The following is a 23,348-nucleotide window of genomic DNA, read 5'->3' as shown; positions in this document are numbered from 1 at the left end:
TCTAAGGGCTGTTTCACACACATTTCTATATATAGGATGCAATTGATACAGCTGATTTTAGAATAAAATCAATGGGCAACTCTTCGTAGAACCCAAGGCAGTGTGTCACCCCAAACACTTAAAAGATGTTTGTCAGTGTACTGGTTTTCCTTGGTTTTTCTTCAGTCAAACTGAATTGAAGGGATTCAGGTGACAAAGAAGTGTAAAGAAATGGAATCTGCAAAGTAAGTTGAAAGCATAAAGTACTTGCGAAGAGAAGAGGATTTGCAAGCTGCCCTGAAGCTGAATTTTTCTACCTCCCAGAGAACATCCTGGTAGAAGTCATTTAGTCTGTGGCAAATATTCAAAGATAGCACAACCGATAAGGCTTGGTACTGACTAGAAAATAAATCCATAAAGTAAAAGAGTAATCCAGCTTCCAAGATCACTCAAAGTTATGTCTATTTGTCCAAAATTGCTATCTTATACCAGCATATTAAAACCAAAACTTAGGGAGTATTTCCCCTCTAGGACTGTACCAACTTGTTTCTCATCCTCTAAGCAGCCACAGGATGGTGTACAGTTTCAATTTTATTCACATTTTCCTAGGCCAAATTGGATTCAATGGCCTATGTTCTGATTTAATGCCATAGGACCAGTTCTTATTCATAATAAAAATCTTTACAGTATTGTTTTAGAGACTCATGGAATTAGGAAATCAATAAACTGAACCACTTGAACAGAGTGTACTCAGCTATGAATACATGCTCAGAAGTGTTACATAAAGCTGGTAATTTCCAACAGAGAGGCTATAACCTTGTTGGGGTCTCTTGGTCATGAGAGACATGTAAAAGGGACTAAGTATAAATGAATCTTTTTGCTCTGATTTCTACTTCTTCATTGCCAGTACTATGTCATCCAATCACCCTTCATCCTGCTGTATGACTAGATTTTTTTTCGTCATGAACCCTTTTTAAAGTCTCCAATGACAAAAAAAAAAAAAAAAGAGAGGAAAAAAAAAGTTTTCTTTCAAAGTCAAGAAGAATAAGATTGATGTCTTTTGTTCATGAATCCAACAGTTTAAATTAAAAGATCCAAAGCCCTCATGACTCCAATTAATTTTACTTTGGAGATGGGATTTTAGTATTTGACTTTCTGCAGTTATAATGAAAACTTGCCTGCATATTGAATGATTTTTCCCTTTTCTCCCCCCTTTTTTTTTCCTTTCATCATAGTATTTCTGTTATTGTAGTCACAAATACAGGAAACATTTCAAAAGCAGCAAGCTGAGACAGCAAGCAGATAACTTAATGTTGCAAGGATGTAAGCATATGCTGAAATGTATGCATGAAGAGTCCCATGTGTAAAGTTAATTGCCTAGATTAGCACATAATGATGATGCAGCACCATAGTACACAAGTTACATGGACAAAGACTGTACTTTTCATTTTTAAAAAGGTAGTGATTAAAACTTTATGCTTCCTTCCTGTCTTTATTTAAAAGGGTGCTCCTCCTGAGCAGTCATTAACTCTGGCTATGGTCTTGCTCAACTCTTCACCTCTCTGTAGCCTGCTGATTAGAAAGCAGGCACCCAGGGCACTTCCTCTCCTGCTGCTGGACTCCAGTTTTATTGTCTCTGTTTTATTAACTGTTTCATGAAGTGATCTCCATCTAGGGCACACTTTTCACAAGGTCTCTTTCCCTCCATCTTTCTGACAGCTTATTATGACTGAAGTGGAAATGTTACATAAAACAAGCTGTTTATGGAAATCTTATTTCTGTCACATGAGCTCTATTCTGATGTGACAGGCGCTCTATCTGGCTGCAGGCATTAAATATATTAATTATATCTGTCATTATGCAATTCCCCTCTTATCACTGCTGGATTTTAAAGACCTAGTAAAATGTACTCTGAGCAGTAAAATCATTGCACCTTAGCACACTTCAGCGTTTATAACAATCTGACATAATAAGGATACTGTCATTGCAGAAACACCTTCCTACACCCATGTGGGTACTTGAAAATCTGTGCTTTCTCCATCCTCCTACATAAATATAGTAGCTTAGGAACTTTTATGCTGTGCCTTGATTTTAAATGATAAGAGATGTCAGGTAACATTTAAAACATGAGAGATGAAAAGGGGCAATTCAGCTTTAACTATAACAGAGCTTTCCTTTAGATGTAGCCAACTGTTCTGCTTCTGTGAAGTGGGAAAAGTGTGAGAAAATAGGAAACAGATTAAGTATTAAACTAGAAAGCATTAAGATCCTGTCTCAGGACCTCTTACTCTTGTTCTTGGATATCTAAAAGCATAAACACTGTATGGTGACAGACTTTGATGCCAATCTATCTCCACTAACCACAATTAAGTATTGAAGATTTCTACAAATGAGAACTAAACTCTGACCTGCAATGGTGGATCCAACCTTCCCAAATGTATATAATACCTATTCTCAAAACACAAGATAGGTTGTGAAGTCCAAAGGAAAATATTCAATCAGGAGCTTGCTAATCCTATGCTCTTGCTACCAAATTGCACCATGAAATACTGGACAAATCTAGACTGCCATTCTGGATTCTGACATCTGAGTGTTGGATTTATATGCAGGTTAAGAATTGCAGATTTTTTGATAAAAGTAAAGATTCCATATAATTTTTTGTTAGAGTAGAAAACAGCATGTATATAGAGGAAATAATTAAATCCTGCAGGATGCCAATATTTTTTGAATCCTGGTACAAACTTGGGAGATATAATTGTCTATTCTTTTGCCCTCTTCTTAAGGTAAATATCCAAATGTTGGTGATCCATATTTAGGAAATCCAAGGTGCTAGATTGAGTGTCTGTGTGTTACCATGTTGTGCAGCACATCTGGATTGTAAAACTGTAGTCAGAGTGGCAAAATATCCTCAGTATCTAAGCACAGTAATAAAGACTGGTACCAAGCAATCCAGCAAGGCTCAAGTTAGCAGCCCTGAATCTCTTGTTTTATTTTGCTTTATTGCTTATTTGCTTTGGGACTGACACAGTTCTGGCCATTGTGAGTGACAGGAATGGCTACAGAAATCGCCTATTTTGGCGGTAGGGTTCTGCAGAAGACCAGAGTCTTGCAGCGGTGAGACACAGCATACCCTTTAACTGATACAAGAGGAAGACGAGCTTCCTCCTGAATTTTGACAGCAGCACCTGGGAGCGGGGAGGCCTGCGGACCCCCACTCCGAGCAGGGTCAGCTCTCAAGCGTCCGCCTGCGGCTGGCATCGGCTCCCGCGTCCCGCCGCCAGCCCGAGCGCCGCGGGACGGCGGAGGTGCGCGAGCGAGCGAGCGAGCGAGCGCCGTGCCGGGCGGGGGAGGACCGGCAAGGTGCCGAGCCCTTGGCCCGGGGCGGGGCTGCCGTGCGCCTTGCCCGTGCATTGGGTCTGCATTCATACATAAGTATAGCCGGGCTGGGCTCGCCACACTCCTCTACCCCCCGCCCCCCAGCCCTGGAAGGGAAGGGGGAGAGAAACAAGAAGGGAGGGAGAAAAATCCCGGTGAGGTCATTCCAATGAGAGCGCAGGAGGAGAGCGGACAAGGTCGACTTTCCCGGCGGAGGCGCAGCCCTTAGAAGCGCGGAGCCGCGCACCCACCGCCGGCCCGGCACCTTGGAGAGCTCCGCCGCGCCGGGGCCGCGCTCGGGGCCGCGCCCGGGGCCGCGCTCGGGGCCGCGCTCGGGGCCGCGCTCGGGGCCGCGCTCGGGGCCGGCGCGGCGCTGCCTGCCCGGGGCCCGGCGACGCCGGGGCCGCCCCGCCGAGCCTCGGTAGCGCCCCCGGCCGCGGATGCGCCGCTCCGCCCCGGCTGCCTGCGAAGGAAGAAAAGTTTGGGGGCGACTTAGGGCCGCGGGAGCGCCCGAGGAGCAGGAGGAGGATGCGCGGTTTCCCCGGCTGATCGGGAAGGAAGGATGACCGAGGGAGGATGTGCACCAGCAGCCAGATCATCGGGAGCCTCCTGGTGCTCTCCGTGCTGGAGATAGGGTTAGGGGTGTCCAGCGTGGCCGTGGGGGCGGTCAGTTTCAGCCTGGTCCTCACAGAGCATAAACCGCAGCTGGGAGACTCTTCTCCGGTATGGAGCGGGGTGTGTGTACGTTAGCCATTTCACTCTCTCTTTAACTCTTTATGGTGATGATCAGACCGTGCGAAGGCATCCCCTTTTCCCTTCCCTTCCCTTCCTTTCCCTCCCGTGAGTGCATGCTGCGCCGGCCGCGCCGGGTCCATTTCCGATGTGCTTGGGGTACGCTCTGCGGGGCGAGGGGCAGGCACGGCGGGGACAGATGTGCGTGTGTGCTGGAGACACGCGGGAGGGAGACCTCTTCTTTCTCGCTCCTTTGCGTTTTTCAGTCTTGCTGTGAGCAATTGAACTTTCTCTGAACCCCTCCTCACACCTGGGGAAGCCCGATGCTTGGCGTGAAACCCGGGCCGTAGCTTACGGTCTTTAAATTGACGGCGAGTTTTGCTTTTTCAAAAGAACAGCCCTGTCCATGATGAAGAGACTGTCAAAAGGTGCTTTAAATTAATGTCAAGGGTATGTCAGCTGAGTCCTGAGTTTTTGGAGGAAAAATAGAAAGAAGCATTGGGAAAGAAAAGGAGAAAGATGTTCTCATGTACTGGCTGCCCTGAGCTTCTTGTAAAATGAACAAAAAAGAATGAAAACCTAGTAATGGGTTAATAGAAGCAGCATGTTCTTCTCAACAGATCATTTCTCACTTCTCAAAAATAATTCTTATTTTTCCAGTTTGAGATATGCATGTTTCTAGGAAGAATTTTCCTCCAAATGGTTATTTATATTTATGAAAGAATAGGAAATGTTGAATATTCAGTCTAAACATGAGTGGGCATTTTTGAAGTCCAAAGCTGGTTTTGGCCAGTGTGTATTGTACAGCAGTATTTCTAAAAGGATTGTTTGCTTAGCTTCAGATAACATGATAAATGTAAAACACTCTTGATTATTCACCAGCATTACCTCCTCTAATTTATAGATTAATTCAGACAAAGTGCTTCATGTAATATTCTCCCTGTCAATAATTATTAATTATTGACAACAGTGATAAATATTTTTGGCAGTATATAAGCACACATATAATTCTGCACTGCAGAACAGGTAGGTGAGAAGTGAAAATGAAGACTAGCTCAGACAGGTAATGACATTACCAGGCCAACAGGTAATGATATTATCAAAATCACTTCAAAAAGGGAGGTTTCTGATCATTGTAAATGAAGAAAAAATTACTTAAAACCACATGTCTATCTGAAGATTTAATGGCAAAGATCAATTTCCTGGGTTTCACTGAGGTCAAAGAGCTTTGATCAGTCAGTGAGATCAGTATTTTATGCAGTGGTTGCATTTTGTGACAATGCTATCACAGCTGATATCATTTCATGACGATGCACATTTCCTGCATAACTGCCTCATTCATGTTTATGCTGTTACCCCAGAGTTTGTACTAGGCATAGAGTAAGAATCTGTTATGTTACATGTTGGCTTCCAAGGACATTATAATCATAGTAAGAGACAGATACAGTGTAAAAGGGTGTAAGCGAGTATGGAGAAAAAAACAAACCAAAACTGAGTGGTATAACAGGTGGTTGTCTTAACACACCAGCAGTCTGGCTGATTTAGAGCTGTTCATAGGTAGAGTTTTAGAGAGCAATAAGACAGAGAACAGTGAAAAGGTTTTGGAGATATTTATAGGAAATTATTCCCATATGTGAGTGCAGAAGCAGGGAAGGTAACCCAAAGGGACTTGTTAGCAAATGTAACAAGTGCACAAAGGATGCCCACAACCAGAGCCAGCAGAGGCAGACATCTGGGAACTGAGCAAAAACTGCAGGTTGAATAGGCAGAGAGAGGCCTCAAAGAAAAAGCAGAGTGGAAGAAGGAACCTCATGCTTCATGTAGCAGAGGAAATTACAAAATCAAAGTGACGTGTAGAGTTGGGTGACATGTTTCTAAAGGCTGACTTACTTTTCATTGAGCTAAAGATCTGCGGTCTAAATCGTCATCATTATACCACTCTTGTTGTACTACTCTAGCAGTTCAAACTGTGAGGTTGCATTCTTCTGACTAGGGGACTAGCAGGGGAGGCAGGCAGGCCAAGAAAGGGGGCAGAGATTTGCTGTTCTCCAGGGATACTTAGGGCCATGGGTAACTACTTTCAAATTTAAACAAGTGGACAAAGGTTTGTTTGGACAATCCTGAGGATTGTCCTGCTGCCGAAGTGGCATAAGCCTCCTTTCTGCTCACTGTGGCTTACACTGGGCTCGTGTTGCTGGTATTAAAGGATATGTCTTGCATAAAATATGTTATTTTTTTTCCAATTCATACCCTTGAATCAGGGTTTTCCTTTGAGAAGTGAACACTAAGGAACAGAAAAGGACATTAAAGAAAAACTAATTCTTTGACATGTTAGATACAAAACACTTAAGTTGAACAGTGTCATTCCTCCTGTTGCAATTTACTTGGAAATGCACAGAAAACCTTTGACCCTCTTCTATCCTTTTATGTGAGTGGAACTCAGCAGAGACCCAAGTTCATAAGGAAGTAGATGAAGATAGCATCACCATGGAAACCTTAACCTGAATTTCTAAAATTTAGGCATCTTAAAAATCATGCACATTCTATCTTCTATACTTGCTTCCCTATGATGGTTTGCACTTGACAAACATTAGCTTTTCTATTAAAAGAGTTGTTCTTATTGTTCACTGCTTCCATTCAGACAGATTATTTACTAACATACCTAATTTTAACCATATGAATTCCATCCATAGCATTATGGACACAAGTGAAGTTAAGCATGGGCTGAAGTACCCTGATCATTGCATGCCCTGCATTATGTATAAGCAAGCCAGGGAAAGCAGAGTATACCAGAATGAAGAAATTGAAAGCCTAGGCAATATCTGTATCCAAAAATACATAAAAATGGTAAAAAGAAGTTTCAAATCTGTTGTTCTCATTGGAGCTGAATTGGATTGTGATAGTACAAGTTGTTTAAAAAGTAGCCATAAGAAAACAACTGAAGGTGTGACTGTCTTCTCAAATTATCTGGAGCATGTGAAGACAACTAACCAGTTTACATCATCACCAATCTGTTCTTTTTAAAATAGGCCATGGCTGTTAAATTGAAAAAAATGCTAAAAACTAAAACAAGTCCACAATAAAAACAGTCCCAAATACCCTGAAGTGCACATGTTGGTGATCTCTAAATTTTCTTTCTGTTTGTTGTTTGTACTGGGATAAACTATTCTACAGGCTGTAACCAGTGTCTCCCAGATTTCTTTGTTTCCCAGAAACTGAGGGATATTTCTGAAATCCACCATTTCCAATTCAGTTATATGACGTACTATAGAATAATTCAACCAATGAGAATGCTGAACCACTAACAATAACATAGCAAGAATGACAGTATCCATAGCAAAGGCTTTTGCACAAACAACAAAAGTCAGAAGATAATAAACCAAAAGGTATTCACAGCTATTTTTTTTAATGGTCACATGCTTCTCCATCTATATTTAGAACACAGTGGTTTCATCACTCTCACTATGAGTAGTGAATAGATATTCATGTACACACACATACATTTGTGTAATTTATCCTCATTTATTCTGCAGTGGTGAATAAATCCTTGCTGTAAATGAGTCTCCCTCACAGAGAGAGAGAGAATGAGAGACAAAAGCTACATCTTTAGACAAATATGCCATCTATCTTCATATGCGAGAGAGATACTCGATGATTCACTTATGGCTATGCCCCTCAAGAGTAATAATTTCTTCCCTTATAAAGGCAAATATCTGAATGTACTTGGGAGATATGCACTTTCTGTATGTTGGTCTGTTTGCCTGTCTGTAGATAGAGGCAGAATTACTGTTTCCATTATTTGTGATTTTATCACAGGGGAAGTCTGCCTGCCCATTAAAAATCTGCATTTGGCTACAGAAATTTGTTCAAAGTTGGCACTTGAAATATTTGATTTAAATTACTTTAATTTTTTTGAATCAAGATTTGGAGGAAAAGAAAAAGCGTCAGTCCGTATGGACTTTCCCAGAGCAACAAAACCTTTTTAGACTGTAAAATCAATGTTGGTGGCCTGAAATTTTAAACCACTAGATTTTACATCTAGATTTTACTGTTGCCAAGTTTCTTTTGGAAAGAACGGTCAAATTTTTTTTTCAAAAACAGCACTAAAAAAAATCACATTATTGTTTAGCATGCAGACAAAATGCAGATGTGATCCTACTTTATGTTAACATATGCATTGCATTTTCATCAAACTGACCATATTTCTGTCTGGCTCCCACTCGTGATGAAATTAATCACAGGACTTTCAGTGAGCTCAGTAGAAGCTGGAAAGAGTTCTGTACCTATAGATAGGGAAGGGCATATCAAGGATGGAAGCTTCTTGCCTTGCATGGAGCCAGGACAATTCACTGAATTCAGCTGAGGTCTTTCAGTAGGGTTTTTTTGTGATTTGGAGTCTCCAGAGGCACATACAAACCTGGAAGAAGTTCCATGCAACTCCTGAGTTGTATTTAGTGGATCTGTTGTATATAGACTGACTTAAGCATATGCTTAAATGTTTTACTACCATAAGACTGTAGTTCACCTGCAGGGAAGAATCTGTCATTTATTACTTTTTTGAGATGTAAGCAGTCAGACTGTAAACCAAATGCTTGATACAGAACAAAAAACCAAAAAGTATTATTTGTATTTGTTATTCTGATAGGCTCTAAACAAACAAAAAGTAAACATTATTATTTTGTGCTGATAATTTAAGGGTTTTTAGAGATGGATGGAGGTTTTTTGAATCACCAATGCCAGATTCAGAAACACACTTCTTAATTTCCTTGATTGTTTCTAAAAACCATTCCCCATTTTTAAAGCATGTCTGTAGGTCTATAATCAGATGAGTGGAAACACTAATCACAGGGACTGGGATAGAATTTAAACTGCTTGAATATGGCTTGAATCAGTGGGAAGGGCAGCAGCTCCTGATCTGATAAGACCCAATAGCACACTGCCAGACAAGGTTTGGCTCAGATTAGACATGATTTAACACTATGCCTCAGTTATAACTAAGCCCCCCCTCTCAGCATGACAGATTTGGTGAGACACAAGGTTGGGTTTTGGCAATGCTGCTGCTTCTGGTTCTGAGTCTGGATGCCTTTCAGCCAGCTAGACATTGCTGTCCCCACCATCACTTGCATGGGACAGCAACCTCATTAGAAGTTTCCATCCCTCTTTTGCAAAAGATTATTGGCATACCTGATACCTAGGCATACCTGGTAATAGGTATACCTGGTACCTAGGCTTGATCTTCTTGCCTGCTGTAATTTTTATTTAGTTTGATGTCTTTGTTTTCATTAGTAGATTCTGTGCCCTTTATGTCTGTGCTAAGAACATTTAATCCTTGTTCTGAAATACTGCTTTGAATAAGAGTTATAGATATACTGCTTTGAATAAGAGTTAGAGATATCTGCTTAGTTCATCCATTAGGGATTTCAGCTTTTTTCTCATTTGGATGGAGTTGAAACAACATTATTAAATAGAATCTTTCTTTCTTTACATTACTAATTTCAAATTCCTGGTTATTGTCCTGAAAGTCACATGCTTATGCAGCTTTAGTGTAAAAACACAGAATTTTCTAGTTTACTACCTGACAACGGTAGATAAGAGTGAAATTGTTAATTCTGTCTCGATGGTTTAGTCTTCCAAGTAGAGTGTCATTTGACTAGGTATGATACACTTGCTTTTTCACTATGCTACATTCCATTTTGGAATAATTTCCCTTCATCTGTTTCATCAGATACATATGGATGACCTACAGAGGACTTCCCATACAGTCTATACAGTTTAGCTGTCTTTTTTGTCATCAACAATGACTAGGGATCAAGCTGTCCTTACATTCAACAGGTTTTCTCTACTGTTTTGTTCAGCCTGTGTCCAGGAAATTTTTCTATGAGCAGTTTTCATTTTTTCAAGGGAATTACACTCACCATTGCTTTTGCCTTTTCAAAACATAAGACAGAAAGGTTTCTTAGCTTCAAGATATAAAATAAAAATAGTTCCTTTTCTTCTGCCTGATGGAAAAAACCAAATCTTTGGCTTCCTGCAGATTAACTAAAACTGAATCTTTTTCAGACTACCAGGGACAAAGTACCCGTTTTCCAGAAGGAAGTGAAAGAAGCCAAGTCTTTTGTTCCAGAAAATATGAAATAGGGATAGATACAAACCACAGAACTTGAATATAAATTGAGATTTTAGCCTTCTTATCAAAATTTATGGGGTTTTGGATCTGAGGTTTTGTTTCAAGGCAATATTCAATATAAAGTAAATTAAAGCAGTCTCAAAGTAAACATTCTTCTTTTCTGGGAGGTCTTTGGGGTTCTTTTCCAAAGCTGAACAGACAAAAAGAGAAATTTTCCAATATGCATATGGAACATCAGCAGGTACAGCTGCAGCGTGAATGACAAAAACGCCACAGAGAGACAGACACTACTGCATCACCTTGCAATGACACTGGTGATATCAGAGCCACTCTGACTTTGGTGGGTCCATGGTAAATCATCACTGAAAGTGGGATTGAGGCACTCAGTCTCTAAGTAGCTTTTGTGCTTTGTAGTATCTTTGGATTTTTTACCATTCGCCCAAGAGGAATTATGCCCTTGTCTATTACTTGATGATACATTTGCATAAACTCATAGAATCACAGAATCATACAATAAGGATTGGAAGGGACCTTAAAGATCATCTAGTCCAAACTGTCCCTGCCACAGGCAGGAATACTTCCTACTAGACCAGGTTGCTTAAGGCCTTGTATAACCTGGCCTTGAACATTGCCAGGGTTTGGTCAACCACAGCCTCTCTGGGCAACCTGTTCCAGTGCCTCATCACCCTCACAGTAATGAATCTCTTCCTAATATCTAGCCTAAATTTTTCCTCTTCCAGTTATCTCTTCACTCCTTGTCCTGTAACTACAGTTCCTGATGTAGAGTCCCTCTCCAGCTTCCCAGATATTGGAAGGTTGCTATGAGGTCTCCATGCAAACCCAGTGATACTTGTGGGTCCCTTCCAGCTCAGAATAATATGTGAATCTCTGAACCTTCTCTTCTTCCAGGTTGAACAGCCCAAACTTTCTCCACCTAACTCCTTAGGGGAGGTGCTCCTGCCCTATTACCAACTTCCTGGCCCTTCTCTGGACTTACACCAGCAGTTTCAATACAAGGCTCCTCTGCTAGTCTTGATGCAAAACATACTTCATGTACATGTGTGTATAGGAGGCATGAATAAGTCTGCAACCAGAAGTAACCCTGTAGTCAATAGGGGCTGCGTGAAATTGGTGATCTGTGCAGGTTTTTAAGCGAGCCTTTCAGTCTTTTAGCATTTTACTATTTTTAAATTATGAATAATAATTTAAATGGAAGTCCAACAATGAGACATCTATTTTAAAAAGTTCCAGCTGAAGTTCCCTCTCGGGCTTCCAGGGAATTTTGTAGGGCTTATTAGCTTAGCTTATCTTTAATGAAATGCTTTAGCCTTATTCTCTGCATAAGTTGTGAACACTTCAACAACAGAGTATTCTTTACAAGAAGCTTATCTTCAGTGATTTATTCCTTTTCCACTCCTGATTTACTGTATTTTTAGTATAAATCTGTTTGCCTAACTTACCTCAGGTAAGTTTTGTTACATGGTTAGAAAATATATAGTTAGAAAATATAACTACATTTAAAAGTCCATGAGATTGGCTGGTAAAAATTTATTAAGGATGATCAATGATAAAGTAGAAAGGAGCAAGTCCTCACCATGACAGTATTAGTTAGTCAAGGGTAAACTGTAGTCCAGAGTAGCTCAACAGTTACAAACCAAGTTTTACTGTTACAAAAAATTGACATGAAGTCTTTCAAAATAGCCAAGAACAGATACAGAGAGTGTCAAGACAACAGAGCCCCTGATGGCTGCATTCCAGTTGGCAGTATTATGAAATAGAAGATTCTAAGTAAAAGACACTTTCAATCTGATTTTTACTTCATCCTTTTTCTGGTACAAAGGGCCAGTGTAGTTTCTCCCATCCACTTTTCACTTCTGCTGATCACAAAACTGACACATCAAAAATTTTGTAGGAAATTCCTACAGCACCACAAAAAAAAAAAGAACCACCCCCCCCCCAAAAAAAAACCAACAACCACAAAAACCACCAAAATTAAAAAAAAAATTAAGTCGCTATGCTCTCAAAAAGCAGAGAATAGAGTCAATCACATAATATCTCACTGAAATCCTAACTGTTCTAGATGTCTCCACATTGGAAAGCTTGGCCAAAGAAATTCTGCATGAGCAGTGTTCCTGAGCCATGGGTGTTACTAATACTCTCTTCATAGAGCAGGTTTCCACTGTTTCCAGTGAATCAGCCTTAGAAGAGAGTCATGAACTTGGCTCAGAAAGTTCAAAGTTTTGCATGAGGTATAATAGCCTGACCTTGTGGCAGAAAGCCTGACCTTGTGGCACAAAGCCATCCGTTGGTTTTAATTGCAAAATGCATGCTGGCATAAGTAAATATCCATACTAGGTTTTGGGCAACCCTCTTCTCCATGAATGTAATACACTGTCATCTTAAAAAAAACCCAACCTAAATAACATTAATCCTTTGCTACTGCCCGAATACTTTTCTTCCAAGGTTTTTTAAAATATTCAGGCACTTGAGTGCATTCGGTTTCACAACTTGTTTATCTCATAGCCATACGGATTATAAAACGGGCTCCTCAGGATCTTCAGCATGACCTCAAGATTAAACAGAAGAATTTGGAGGAAGCATGAATATGCAATTCATCTGAGTTAGAATACAAAGAACTCTTTTAGCTCTTTAACTGTGGAACATGTTATTCCTTGCCTATATCTACAAACACTGTAGATGCAGAGAGAGAAAATACATACAGAGTATACATGACATAATACAATAATATCATAAAATTGTAGAATTTCTCAACTTGTAACAGACCCAAAAAGATCAGCAACTCCATGCTCCTTTCAGGACTACCTGATACTAAATCATAAGACTAATAGCAGCATCCAGAGTGCTCCTTGACCTCTGACAGTCTTGGTGCCATGATCCCTTTCCTGAGGAGCCTGTTCCATTGGCTGACCACCCTTGCAGTGAAGAACCTTCCTCTGATGAAACTTCACTCCCTTTCCTTGGGATCATCCAACAGAGATCAGCACTTCTCCCTCCGCTGCCTGCCTTGAGAAAGGTCTAGACTGTGCAGAGGTAACCCCTCAGCCTTCTCTTCTTCAATCTGATCAAACCAAGTGACCTCAGCTGCTCCTCGTAAGTCTTGCCCTTAAGGCCTTTCACCATCTTGGTCATCCTTCTCTGGACACACTTTAAAAGTCTGATGCTTTTCTCATACTGATGCATCCATCTCAGCACAGAATTCTCAAGAAGGCGCTGCACCAGAGCAGAATAGAGCAGGACAATCACTTCCCTCCACCAGCTGGTGATGCTGTTCTTGATGTACCCCAGGGCATGGTTGGCCTTTTTTGCTGCCAGGGCACTGCTGACTCACATTCAATTTGTCATCAAGCCAGACACCCAGATCTCTTTTCCTGTGCCTGCTTTCCAATCTCTTGACCCCCAGTATTTATGTATAACCAGGATTACACTGTCCTAGGTGGAGAATCCAGCACTTGGCTCTTGTTAAATTTCACATGATTGGTAATCACCCAGCTCTCAGGTCTATTCATATCTCTCTGTAAGGCTTCTCTACACTTAACAGTCCATGGTGTCTCCTAGTCTAGTATCATTAGAAAACTTAATGTACATTTAGCTACTGCATCCAGATCTTTACTGCAGGTAGTCAAGTGCTTTAAATGGAATAGTCATCCCTTGTTTTGAAAAGCTGGTACATTAGGGCTCATAGATTAACTTCATTGACTCCAACTGGAGCAGAATTAAAGCATTCCTGAAAAAATGGGTGACCTTCTCTTTCATGCTCTTTTACCTTTAAAGGTAAATTATCAAACACAGAGGTTTTAAAACTAGTTAACAAGTTAAAACTATCTATGATGATATCTTCCAACACTAATTATTTTTTCTATATACAAAAATTTCCTTTCAATCCTATTCAATCACTACAGAGAGAAAATATATTATTAATCCACTTTATCAAATCTGACTGAATAGAATTTAATTACAAAGATGTCTTCAACAAATTTCATTTGAGGTTTCTGCATTTTGAGAAATACAAAACACGATGTGTGGAAATCTGAAGCGTGCCTTCAGCTGAAGGCAATCTGCAATGGCAGGACTGGGAGTAAAACCCCAAAATTTCACAGAAAGCCTGAACGAACGCTTACAAAGCAGATGTGATGAGCTGAAATCTTATTTGCCTATGGGAATGTGCAGAAGGGACACTGCCCCTTGGTGATTTCCTTTGTTTTATTGTTATTCCAGGAAGTGGGTTCTAGCAGCAATTACCAGTTTTGCCTTCTGGTATGTCCTGAGCCATTCAGCACCCTGGTCCACGTGACCCAGCCCTCCTTATAATCTGATTGGTATTACATTCACATCCCATGCTTAGTATAAAAGTAAATAATATACATAATTTATCCACATTCATTATGAGGAGCTATCTAACTCAGAGTAAAAAGATACCTCAAGGCTTATACTTAGCTATGCCCATAAACTACTTTAGTTAGAGGGAGATTAACTATGAGTTAAAGCAAATCCTCAACTGAAATAGTGAAGTGGCAAAATTTTAGAGTGTAAATAAGAAGTACCTGCAATATATTACACAGACCCTGAATGATTTACAGAACGTCTTAGGGGTTTGGTTTTTTGGGTTTTTGGTTTGTTTGTTTTTTTAATTTCTTATGTAACAGGCAGGTCTTTTCTGTGATTTAATTCTAAATCAGGGTCAAGCAGAGTCTGTTGCTAGAATTACCATCTCAATGCAAAAATAGCGTAGAAGAATACAGCTTTAAAACTATAAAATTACTTCCCAATGGGGGAGTAGGGTTAGCTTTATTGAAAATAGGTAGCATAGATTTCTTAATAAAAGACTTTATGAGGTATCAAGGAAATCTGACAGTATTACTAACACCTGGAGAAGGCCTTATGGCTTTCATACAACTGCTGTAGTTCCTACCCTGACTGCTTCCCTGGGGACTATTTATTGTTTTATCATTAAACTTTTCTGTAGGAGGAAAAAGACATCAGAGGACATCACTGGTCTTTGACAGAGGTCACTATTAAGCATTATCATTAATTTTTATCAGCTGGTAGGCATTTTTCTGGTTTTGGTAATTAATTTTTGCCTAATGCTTGGTGCTGCAATTAGCGAATCAGTTTATGTGAGGGAATGACATTTTAAAAAAGTACAGATACCTTCATGCTCTCTCTTGCAAATTGGGCCATCAAGACTCTGAACCATCCTTCTGCATGCCCAGAGTAGTCACACCAACAGACGTACTGATATTTACACCTGCACCCACGGACATGACTGAATTATATTCTTGCCCAGAGTTCCACTGTCTTGAAGACAACGATCCATATGTGATCCTTCAGTGGTTCAGATGGTAGGATCAGGGCATTAAGTCCCAATGCTATGCCTAGAAGTAGATGATTTGGATCACTGACTAGTACCTGGCTAAACTCTTCTGAGAGAAAAATAAAACAGTAAAAAGGCGTTTTTGTGCTCGCAACACTGGGGATTTTTTTCCAACTTGTTTATCTAAGCAGATTAAAATTTATATTTCTTTATTTTCTCGTGACTTATGGTCACTAGGACTTCTCATTCCAGTTTATTTCTGGTAAGAGTGTTATGGTTGAGTTACAACCTCCTGAAATATAAGGTTTGTGACAAAAATGCTGACATTGTCTGAACTGTGGCCACCACCACAGCGACACAGTGGGATTTGAACTAGGTACCTTAAATGATGAAATCATTGTGTGGTTTCTTGTTTTTTTGCAGTTCCTGCTTTGCGGCGTATGCGGAATATTGTGCGCCAAAAAAAAATCTGGACTTGTTGTAAGTTTTTCCACTGCATCCATAACAAATAAGTATTTGAAAGGCTTACTTATCTAATTTGAACTCTTTACTGGGGGCTTTCTGCATGCGAGGGTATTTGATAAGCAATTAGAAAAAATACAAGTTGGCAATCTAATAAAAGTAATCAGCACTTTGGAACAGTCACAAAAAACAAGGCAGTTTTGAAATGGCCTATGTAGGTCATGCTATTTAAGCCATACATTTAAGCCCTGTTTATCTGTATCTGGATAAACTTTGATCAGAAATCACTTGACATAGATTTATGTCAAGTCAATAAATGCTTCTCAATAATGTCACTGGACTGTATCTTCTCTCCTTCAAAAAAAAGCACTGGGTTGCCATCTCAATAAGGCTGCTGACCAAGTTTGTTTCTACATATCATAGCTGTTAAGTGTTTAGCAAGTTTGTTTAGCAATCTGAAACACGTGTATGTAAGTTTTAAAGTGGTGGAAGATGTCTCTTCAGGTATAGTAATTTTCTGACTGCAGCAAAATGGTGTTACTACTCAACAAGTCACAGAAGAAGTCTGTGTTAAAGACATGATCTTATTTTAAGTGATAATGGCAGTCCTAATTTTCTGTCAGCTTGATTATTCTGCCACATACAGATGGAAGTCACATAAAACAAGCATAAGTGTGATGGGAATCAAAAGCTCTTTCCAATTTTTTTTTAATATCAATCCTAAACTCTGTTAAAATGACAGTCCCTTTTCTTAAAACGTGTACCATAGCTAGTTTCCAAAAGCCATCTGTTCTGGAGGTATCATGTAATAGTCACGTGCCAGTGGACTGCAAAATACATCCTCAATACCACATTCCTAAGGAAATTGTCATCCTAGTTGTGTACAGAACTAGTCTGTAAGGCTCCATAAATTTCTGCCACCACAGTAGATAAGTACATACACAAAGCCATATCGAGAAATGTTAAATGCCCATCTAGATCACCTTTTGACAGGTCAGCAGTATCAAGGGAAGTGAATAAGACAATCATTTAACACTGTCTCCGTAAGATCTTTTGCTCCTCAAATGATTTTGAGGTTAATGCACATCCTGAATCAGTGCAACATCTTTGTGACTAAAAGCAATAGGAGGTCTTTAAAAATGTCTCATTGATTGCAGCCTGTTTGACAGATTTCTAAAATTCCCAGGAACATTTTAGTCAAGTTAAAATCAACCAAACTGAACCACCAACCATATAGTCACCAAACTGACCTTCTGTAAAGCAGCATCACAGATGTCTTTATTGTTTCTTTTGGTTCTTTGACCAGCACATTCACCTTGAACACTTTCAAAGACCCCACAAAAGCTGCAGAAAGCCTTCAATCAGCTATCTGACTGAATCAATTATAACTGAGCAGGAGGCACAGTCAGAATGCACACAAAGCAAGAGAGATTCACTACAAATACATGAGGCATTCACTCCTGAGGCAGGGTGATAAACTGCACAATAGAAAATTACGACACCTTCTGTCATGTTACTGTTTTGCATGAACAGCTGGAAATCAGTTTTGTGTCCTAGCAGCCCTTCCACTGAATAGGTTTTAACTGTACCTATGCATTTTACCCAACTTTTTTTTTACACACAACATCAATCTTAACTCTTTTATACCAGAAGTTAATATATTCCCGTGGTGCAATGGGGGAGCTAAGAAAGTTAAAAACAAGGGGCTGTGCAGGGTTTTGCAGTCAATGATGCTATCAAAGAATTAAACTGTGGTTATCTCATATTTTATATGCATTAATCCATTTCTGAAAAATATTAATGTGACATAACCTCTCTTGTCTCTCCTGACAGATGATACTTTTTTCTGCCTGTTGCATCTGTGGACTAATAGGAGGAATCTTAAATTTTCAATTTCTTCGTGCTCTGACAAAGAAGTCATCTGCTCTCTATTCTTTGCATCTTGCCTCCATGTCTCTTGCATGCATTGGAATTGGTGGTTGCACCCTTTCTTCATGGCTCACTTGTCGGCTAGCCAGCTATGAACAAAGGAGAATGTTCTCAGAAAGGGAACATTCATTGCATCACTCCCATGAAATGGCAGAAAAAGTGAGTTGTGTGTCCTCCTTTATTTGTTCTGTTTATCCTCAAATGCTACCGTATGCGTTAGCGTTTACAACTGGCAAGAGATGTGTTCAGTTTTCAGTTCTATATGAGAAAGAGATTCTGGAAAATGAAATGCTGCCATTCTTTGTAAGCTTTATTATGTTGCATTATATGGAGCTATTTTTAGGTACTGTATATTTGCAGTACATCCATTTCAATGAAGTACATCCATTTTCAACATAATTCCATTGTATAGCTATTTAGGGGCTTAGCTGCTAAATATAGCACTTCCTAAATAATTGGAAGCCCTATTAATATGAATTATCATGTCTTGTACTGTAAAAAAAGCAGAGAAAGCTTTCTGTAACCACATCATTGCATTGCTTCCAGGATTTAATCAATCTCTTCCTCTCCCAAGTACTCAGCTTATAAATTAGGTTATTTAAACAGAAAAGCCACAGTTCACAAATGTAGGTGACTTAACCTAAGCATCTAAGGGCATATTTAGACACCTAAATAAAACTGGTCTCATTTGCAGCACTGAGCATTTACTTCCTTTTTGTATTAACAGGAATCCTAACAAGGTGTATAGGAATATAATTAGGTGCTGAAACTGAAGCTCCCAAAGCTGAGCACATAGGATGAAACCAAGTAATGGAGTGGAATTCTTGAAATCATCTCCTTGTCTTAACAGATCTGAATAATATTTGAGGAGTTAAGTGTCTGCTGTAAACCTGTGCTTTGCATTTGGACTTAGTATCTATCCAATGCCTTTCATTTGAGAAATGAGGAGAAAAAAAGAACAAAAGTCAAGTGGACTGCCCACCTAAACCTCTACTGGCAAGTCTGCATTACTGTTAAGTTCAAGAGTCTGTTGTCTACTGAAATGTCTGAAGAGCAGAGCAAGGATTAGTCTGCTCAGACTGTAGAATTGTTTTCAGATTCTCTGAAAAAACATGATATAGCAGTTAAAAATGACTTGTCACTATTTGGTTTCTTAACTGAGATGAGACTTCAAGTAGAAATATAAATTGAATTAATCTTAGACGATACTTGAAATGTGTCTTAAAAGCAGGGAGTTGGAAATGTTTTAAAAAGATGATGTTTTAAACAGGTTTTAAAAAGTTAAATAGTAGAGGTTGCAACAGTAACATAAAACAGGGTGATCAAATCAGCAGACGAGATACATTTCTCCATCTCATTTTAAAATGAAGAAGAATTCTGATGAGCTATTAGGCAAATATGATGGTCTTGCTGATGGAAGGCTAGATATTGACTTTCAGAGAGACTCTTGCCTCAACAAGGACAAAGATAGGAGAAAGGAAGAGAGGGAATGGAAGAAGAAACAGCTTAGAAAGGAAAAAAACCTTTCAAAATAATAAAAGCCAAAACCTTATCAATTTGGGGTGAGGATGACATGGGTAACAGTAGTTCACTGCCTACCTTCCTGGCCTGTTGACCTACTGAGCTTTTTGGCACTTAGCAGCAAGGACTGCCAGGTGTCCACTTACCCAGGGTGAAGGGCCACAATGTACGTGCAGAGCAACCCTACTGCACACACTCAGCAGATCTGGGATGCGCCCCACTGATGGCAACTTCCCTGCATGTCTGCTGTAGAGCAAGTGTGCATGTACACTTGGCCTGACTTGGGACTTCTCAGACCCACAGCCTGCCTGCTGCTGGCAGGGCTGAGTACGCTAGCTCATGGCACAAAAACTTAAATTAAATTAGACCCTAATTTAGCAACCAGCTTAGACGTGTTTTATATATATGACTATATTGTATATTTATACTGATATACTGATATACAGTAATGTAGACATGTACTGCATGTGCATTTGTTGGTGCTATATTTATTGTATAATTGTTATATTTATATTAGAGATTGAGGGGTATTGAAATAACCGACCTGCCCAGCTGCCCGGTGATTCCCCCGACACCAGAGTTACCTCCAAGGTACGCTGAACACTAGGGAGCGACCATGTTGTTATGTCACTTCAGGAAGGGCCACCTCTACGAGGAAGTCATAGCTTCAGCTAATCGAAGTTGGCTGATGCTGTGATGTTACTCTGAGGCAGGAATGGTGCTTCCAGGTAGTGACATAACTCTACGTGGTGAACGCTGCAGTCCGGAAGTAAGTTGAGTATTTAAAAATATTCACCCTAGTTACAGGCATCCAAATACTCTTATTTGGATGCAGCCACCATTGATTCACTCTGCTTCTAATCTGTGTGCTCCTTCATTCCCTAAATTCAGCACCTTTTTTTTTAATTAACTTTTTTTTTTTTTAGATAGAAATATTGGGGAAAATAAATGGGTGTTGATATTTTTCCAAAACTATGGTGATATTCAAATAGCTGATGTCTGCAGACAATTAAAGTGATGATGCTTACAAAAGGAAACTCATGAGTAGCCTTCTGACAGGTCATTGCTATCAAAATATACTGATAGTTAGTATTTGGTATTCTTGGTCTCTTTGGCCTTGGTATTTTTGGTCTCTTTCCGAGCTGACAGATACCTTCAGTGTAGATCCAACAAAGCCTTTGGGCACCTACAAATAAGAAATTACAGTGCCAGACAATCCCCAAACTGGGATCCATAGTCCAGTGTTAGGCATGCATGTTCCTCTTCAGTATATGAGGAGAATAAGGCACAATACCAAAACATCCAACACCATCATCTGCAAATGGAGACCTGTGTGGTAGAAATTACTGAAAATTAGTTTCACATCTGATTTTCTCTGAAGCTTATGCTTGATTCAGGAGTATTAATTGGCAAGGCTACTTGGTTTGGTAGAGAAGAATAGAACATCCCTTCTTTCAAAAACTGTGAAGGGAACAATTAAGTCCTATGATTTGCTTTAAAATGTAGCTGGTAAACTGAAAAAGGAGGCATTGGTGCTTTTTAACTTTATGTTACCATGAGTTCTGGTCTCTGCTTGCCAAATATTGTGGACTAAAAGAAGAGAGAGACTGAGTAAGACTAGTAATAAAGACCAGGTTGAATAATTTTCTTCTCTTTACCACGAATCTCAGCTACTATGCTACAGAGTTGGGTTCTTTCTTTCCGTCTTTTTCTCTCTCTCTGTCTAGCCCAATGAATGTTGCTTCACTTTTTTACAGAAGCTTCCACAGGAAGGGGGACAAACAAATCCCTTTTATTCCACGTTTTCTCCAAGTGTACCTAGGAGGAAGAAGAGGTGAATTTAATCTTTCCATGCAGAGAAGAGCCTCTGGTCATCATGCAGCTATTTTAGAACTAGTCCAACACTGGCACCTTCACCTCATCTACTTGAATTTTAGAAATACTCCAAGCTGCATTTTTACCTGTATCCATTCCTCTTGCCATAGCTGAATGTTCTCTGTCATTGGACATAAGCAGCAGATCACTTATTTCTGCACCCAGATTCAATCTGGTATGAAATAGGCCTGGGATTGCTCAGAATAAGGTAGTTCCAACCATAAACTCAATGTGGCTTTGCAGGCTTGGAGATCAGGGAACTGTTTAATTAATGTAGTCATCTCTGTGCTTAGACAGCTGCTAAGGGGGTATTGTTTGCATTTCAATTTGAGAATTAGAAAATCTATCTCTGAGCAAATCTTGTTTCAGGTGCTTTAGGATTCTGACTCATGAGCCGGTCAGCTTACTCTGGGATGACTCACCTGCCACTGGAGAAGCAATCCCTGAACTACTAAAAATTGTAGACTGGCATAATGAAGGAAAACTAAAATCAGACCCATCCCAAGGGAAAACAAGTACTTAAAACCCTTAGATCCTATTTGGATCTAGATCTGCTTCCCAAATGTCTATTTCAGCAGGCATTGACTGGCATCTGTTTGTAGCATGTAAGCGCAGACAGAGGTTTGAATGGAAACAGACTTAACTACCATTTCATTCTTTTGTAGATCAGCACACAAGCTTGAGTTGATGCAATTTCAAAGGACAACATCACAAACTAGTACAGATGCCATCAATGCTCTGTATGTGGCCTGAGTGTAATGTCCAACTCAATCACTATCAATGAATCTATCGGCTTTCAAATGTACCTAATTTATGAAGGAAAAAATATGTTTTATTTGTAAGGAGGTTTATCAAGATAAATAAAAATGTAAAGTGTTTTTGAGTGTTTGAAATTCTGAGTTTGTTCAAATTTCATCACACCCTTAGATGACTGAATTTTGTACACCTTACAATAATTCTAATTTTAATTAATGTTTTCTATTCTTGTTCTAGGAAATGACAGACAACCTAAGCAATGGTGGCCCACATCTGATTTATAATGGAAGTGTATATTAAGAAATTTTTAAAAGTTCCATGGAAGGAAGTGGTTTTAGAATTTTCTTCAGGAAAAAAAAACAGACTCCAAGAAATTAAGAAAATGAAACAATCATAGCTTTTATGGCTCAAATGTCACAACTGCAGACCAGCACAGTTGCAATTCCCTTTTAGAACCATGTTCAAAATTTGTCTCCTAAACATTTTGCGGATATACAATATTTATTCACTTCCTGGCTACTCTCTTTCAGTTTTGTCCGAATAATCTTTCTGAATTGTGATAGTATTTGAAATAGACTTTGCAAGACTCTTATTCTCATGAAGACTCAAAAATCAGAAAAAAACCTGAACTGCATTTAGCCCACTCAAAGGAGAAGGCAGAGGAAGAATGGCTCAGGGGAATCTTTTTCTCCTCTCCACTTAGCAGCATCTGGTTTAGTATGATGGCTTCAGATCATGGCATGGTACAGCAACACATTTGCACAGTCCCTCTCCTCACATTCTGAATGCATCCTGCCTCAGTTTTCCCAGCAGATCATATCAAAAGAGAGTGCAAACTCCTCTTCCAAAAAGCTCCCATCTCACATCCAGAGTGTAAATGAACAGTGTGCTGAAAACAACACCAATGTCTTTGTTTTGAAAGACAGAATGCTCTAAGAATGCCATAAATCAAAACCTCAATAATGCCTTGTTGTAAAGAAATTGTAAATATTTCCAATTTGTGAATGAAGTATATTTCGTAACTTGTTCATAAAAGATGACAAATAAAATGAAATCTAAACCAGAGATTTTAGAGAGATCTTTTGGGTTTTTTTTCTTGTTAGAAATATTTTGCGAAGCTGAACTGTCATGCTTGCAGTTTAGCACAATATATTGAAAAGTTCCTAAAAGCTCAGAAAGGAAAAAAATGAAGGTTGAACAAAGTCATGGTCAAGATCAGAAGTCACTGGCAATTCTCCACACCAACAATAACGTTTGGGG

At 39.5% G+C, this 23,348-nt stretch overlaps 1 protein-coding gene across 5 annotated transcripts; it reads left to right on the top strand.

The window, feature by feature from the left end:
* The first annotated feature begins 3,868 nt into the window (after nucleotides 1-3,868).
* TMEM196 (transmembrane protein 196) lies at nucleotides 3,869-23,053 on the top strand. 5 transcript variants are annotated; one of them, XM_058816606.1, is made up of 5 exons: nucleotides 3,869-4,077; nucleotides 15,969-16,025; nucleotides 17,841-18,095; nucleotides 19,975-20,048; nucleotides 22,326-23,053. In XM_058816606.1, the coding sequence occupies exons 1-5, from the start codon at nucleotides 3,931-3,933 to the stop codon at nucleotides 22,330-22,332; spliced, it is 540 nt and encodes a 179-aa protein (XP_058672589.1). In that variant the 5' UTR covers nucleotides 3,869-3,930; the 3' UTR covers nucleotides 22,333-23,053. The 5 variants fall into 5 exon arrangements, with proteins under 5 accessions (XP_058672589.1, XP_058672606.1, XP_058672580.1 ...); XM_058816597.1 differs by having other exon boundaries at nucleotides 3,931-4,095; XM_058816633.1 differs by having other exon boundaries at nucleotides 3,996-4,089.
* The last annotated feature ends 295 nt before the right edge of the window (nucleotides 23,054-23,348 follow it).

This window comes from Ammospiza caudacuta, chromosome 1, assembly GCF_027887145.1.
Source record: "Ammospiza caudacuta isolate bAmmCau1 chromosome 1, bAmmCau1.pri, whole genome shotgun sequence".
NCBI classification, from domain to species: Eukaryota; Metazoa; Chordata; class Aves; order Passeriformes; family Passerellidae; genus Ammospiza; species Ammospiza caudacuta.
This window is presented reverse-complemented; position numbering and strand designations above follow the sequence as displayed.

Excerpts from the sequence above, each read along its gene's own strand:
- TMEM196 (XM_058816597.1), top strand. The coding sequence starts at position 3,931 with ATGTGCACCAGCAGCCAGATCATCGGGAGCCTCCTGGTGCTCTCCGTG. Across the intron at positions 4,096-15,968 it reads CGGTATGGAGCGGGGTGTGT|TTCCTGCTTTGCGGCGTATG; the intron begins GTACGTTAGCCA and ends GTTTTTTTGCAG. Across the intron at positions 16,026-17,840 it reads AAAAAAAATCTGGACTTGTT|ATGATACTTTTTTCTGCCTG; the intron begins GTAAGTTTTTCC and ends CTCTCCTGACAG.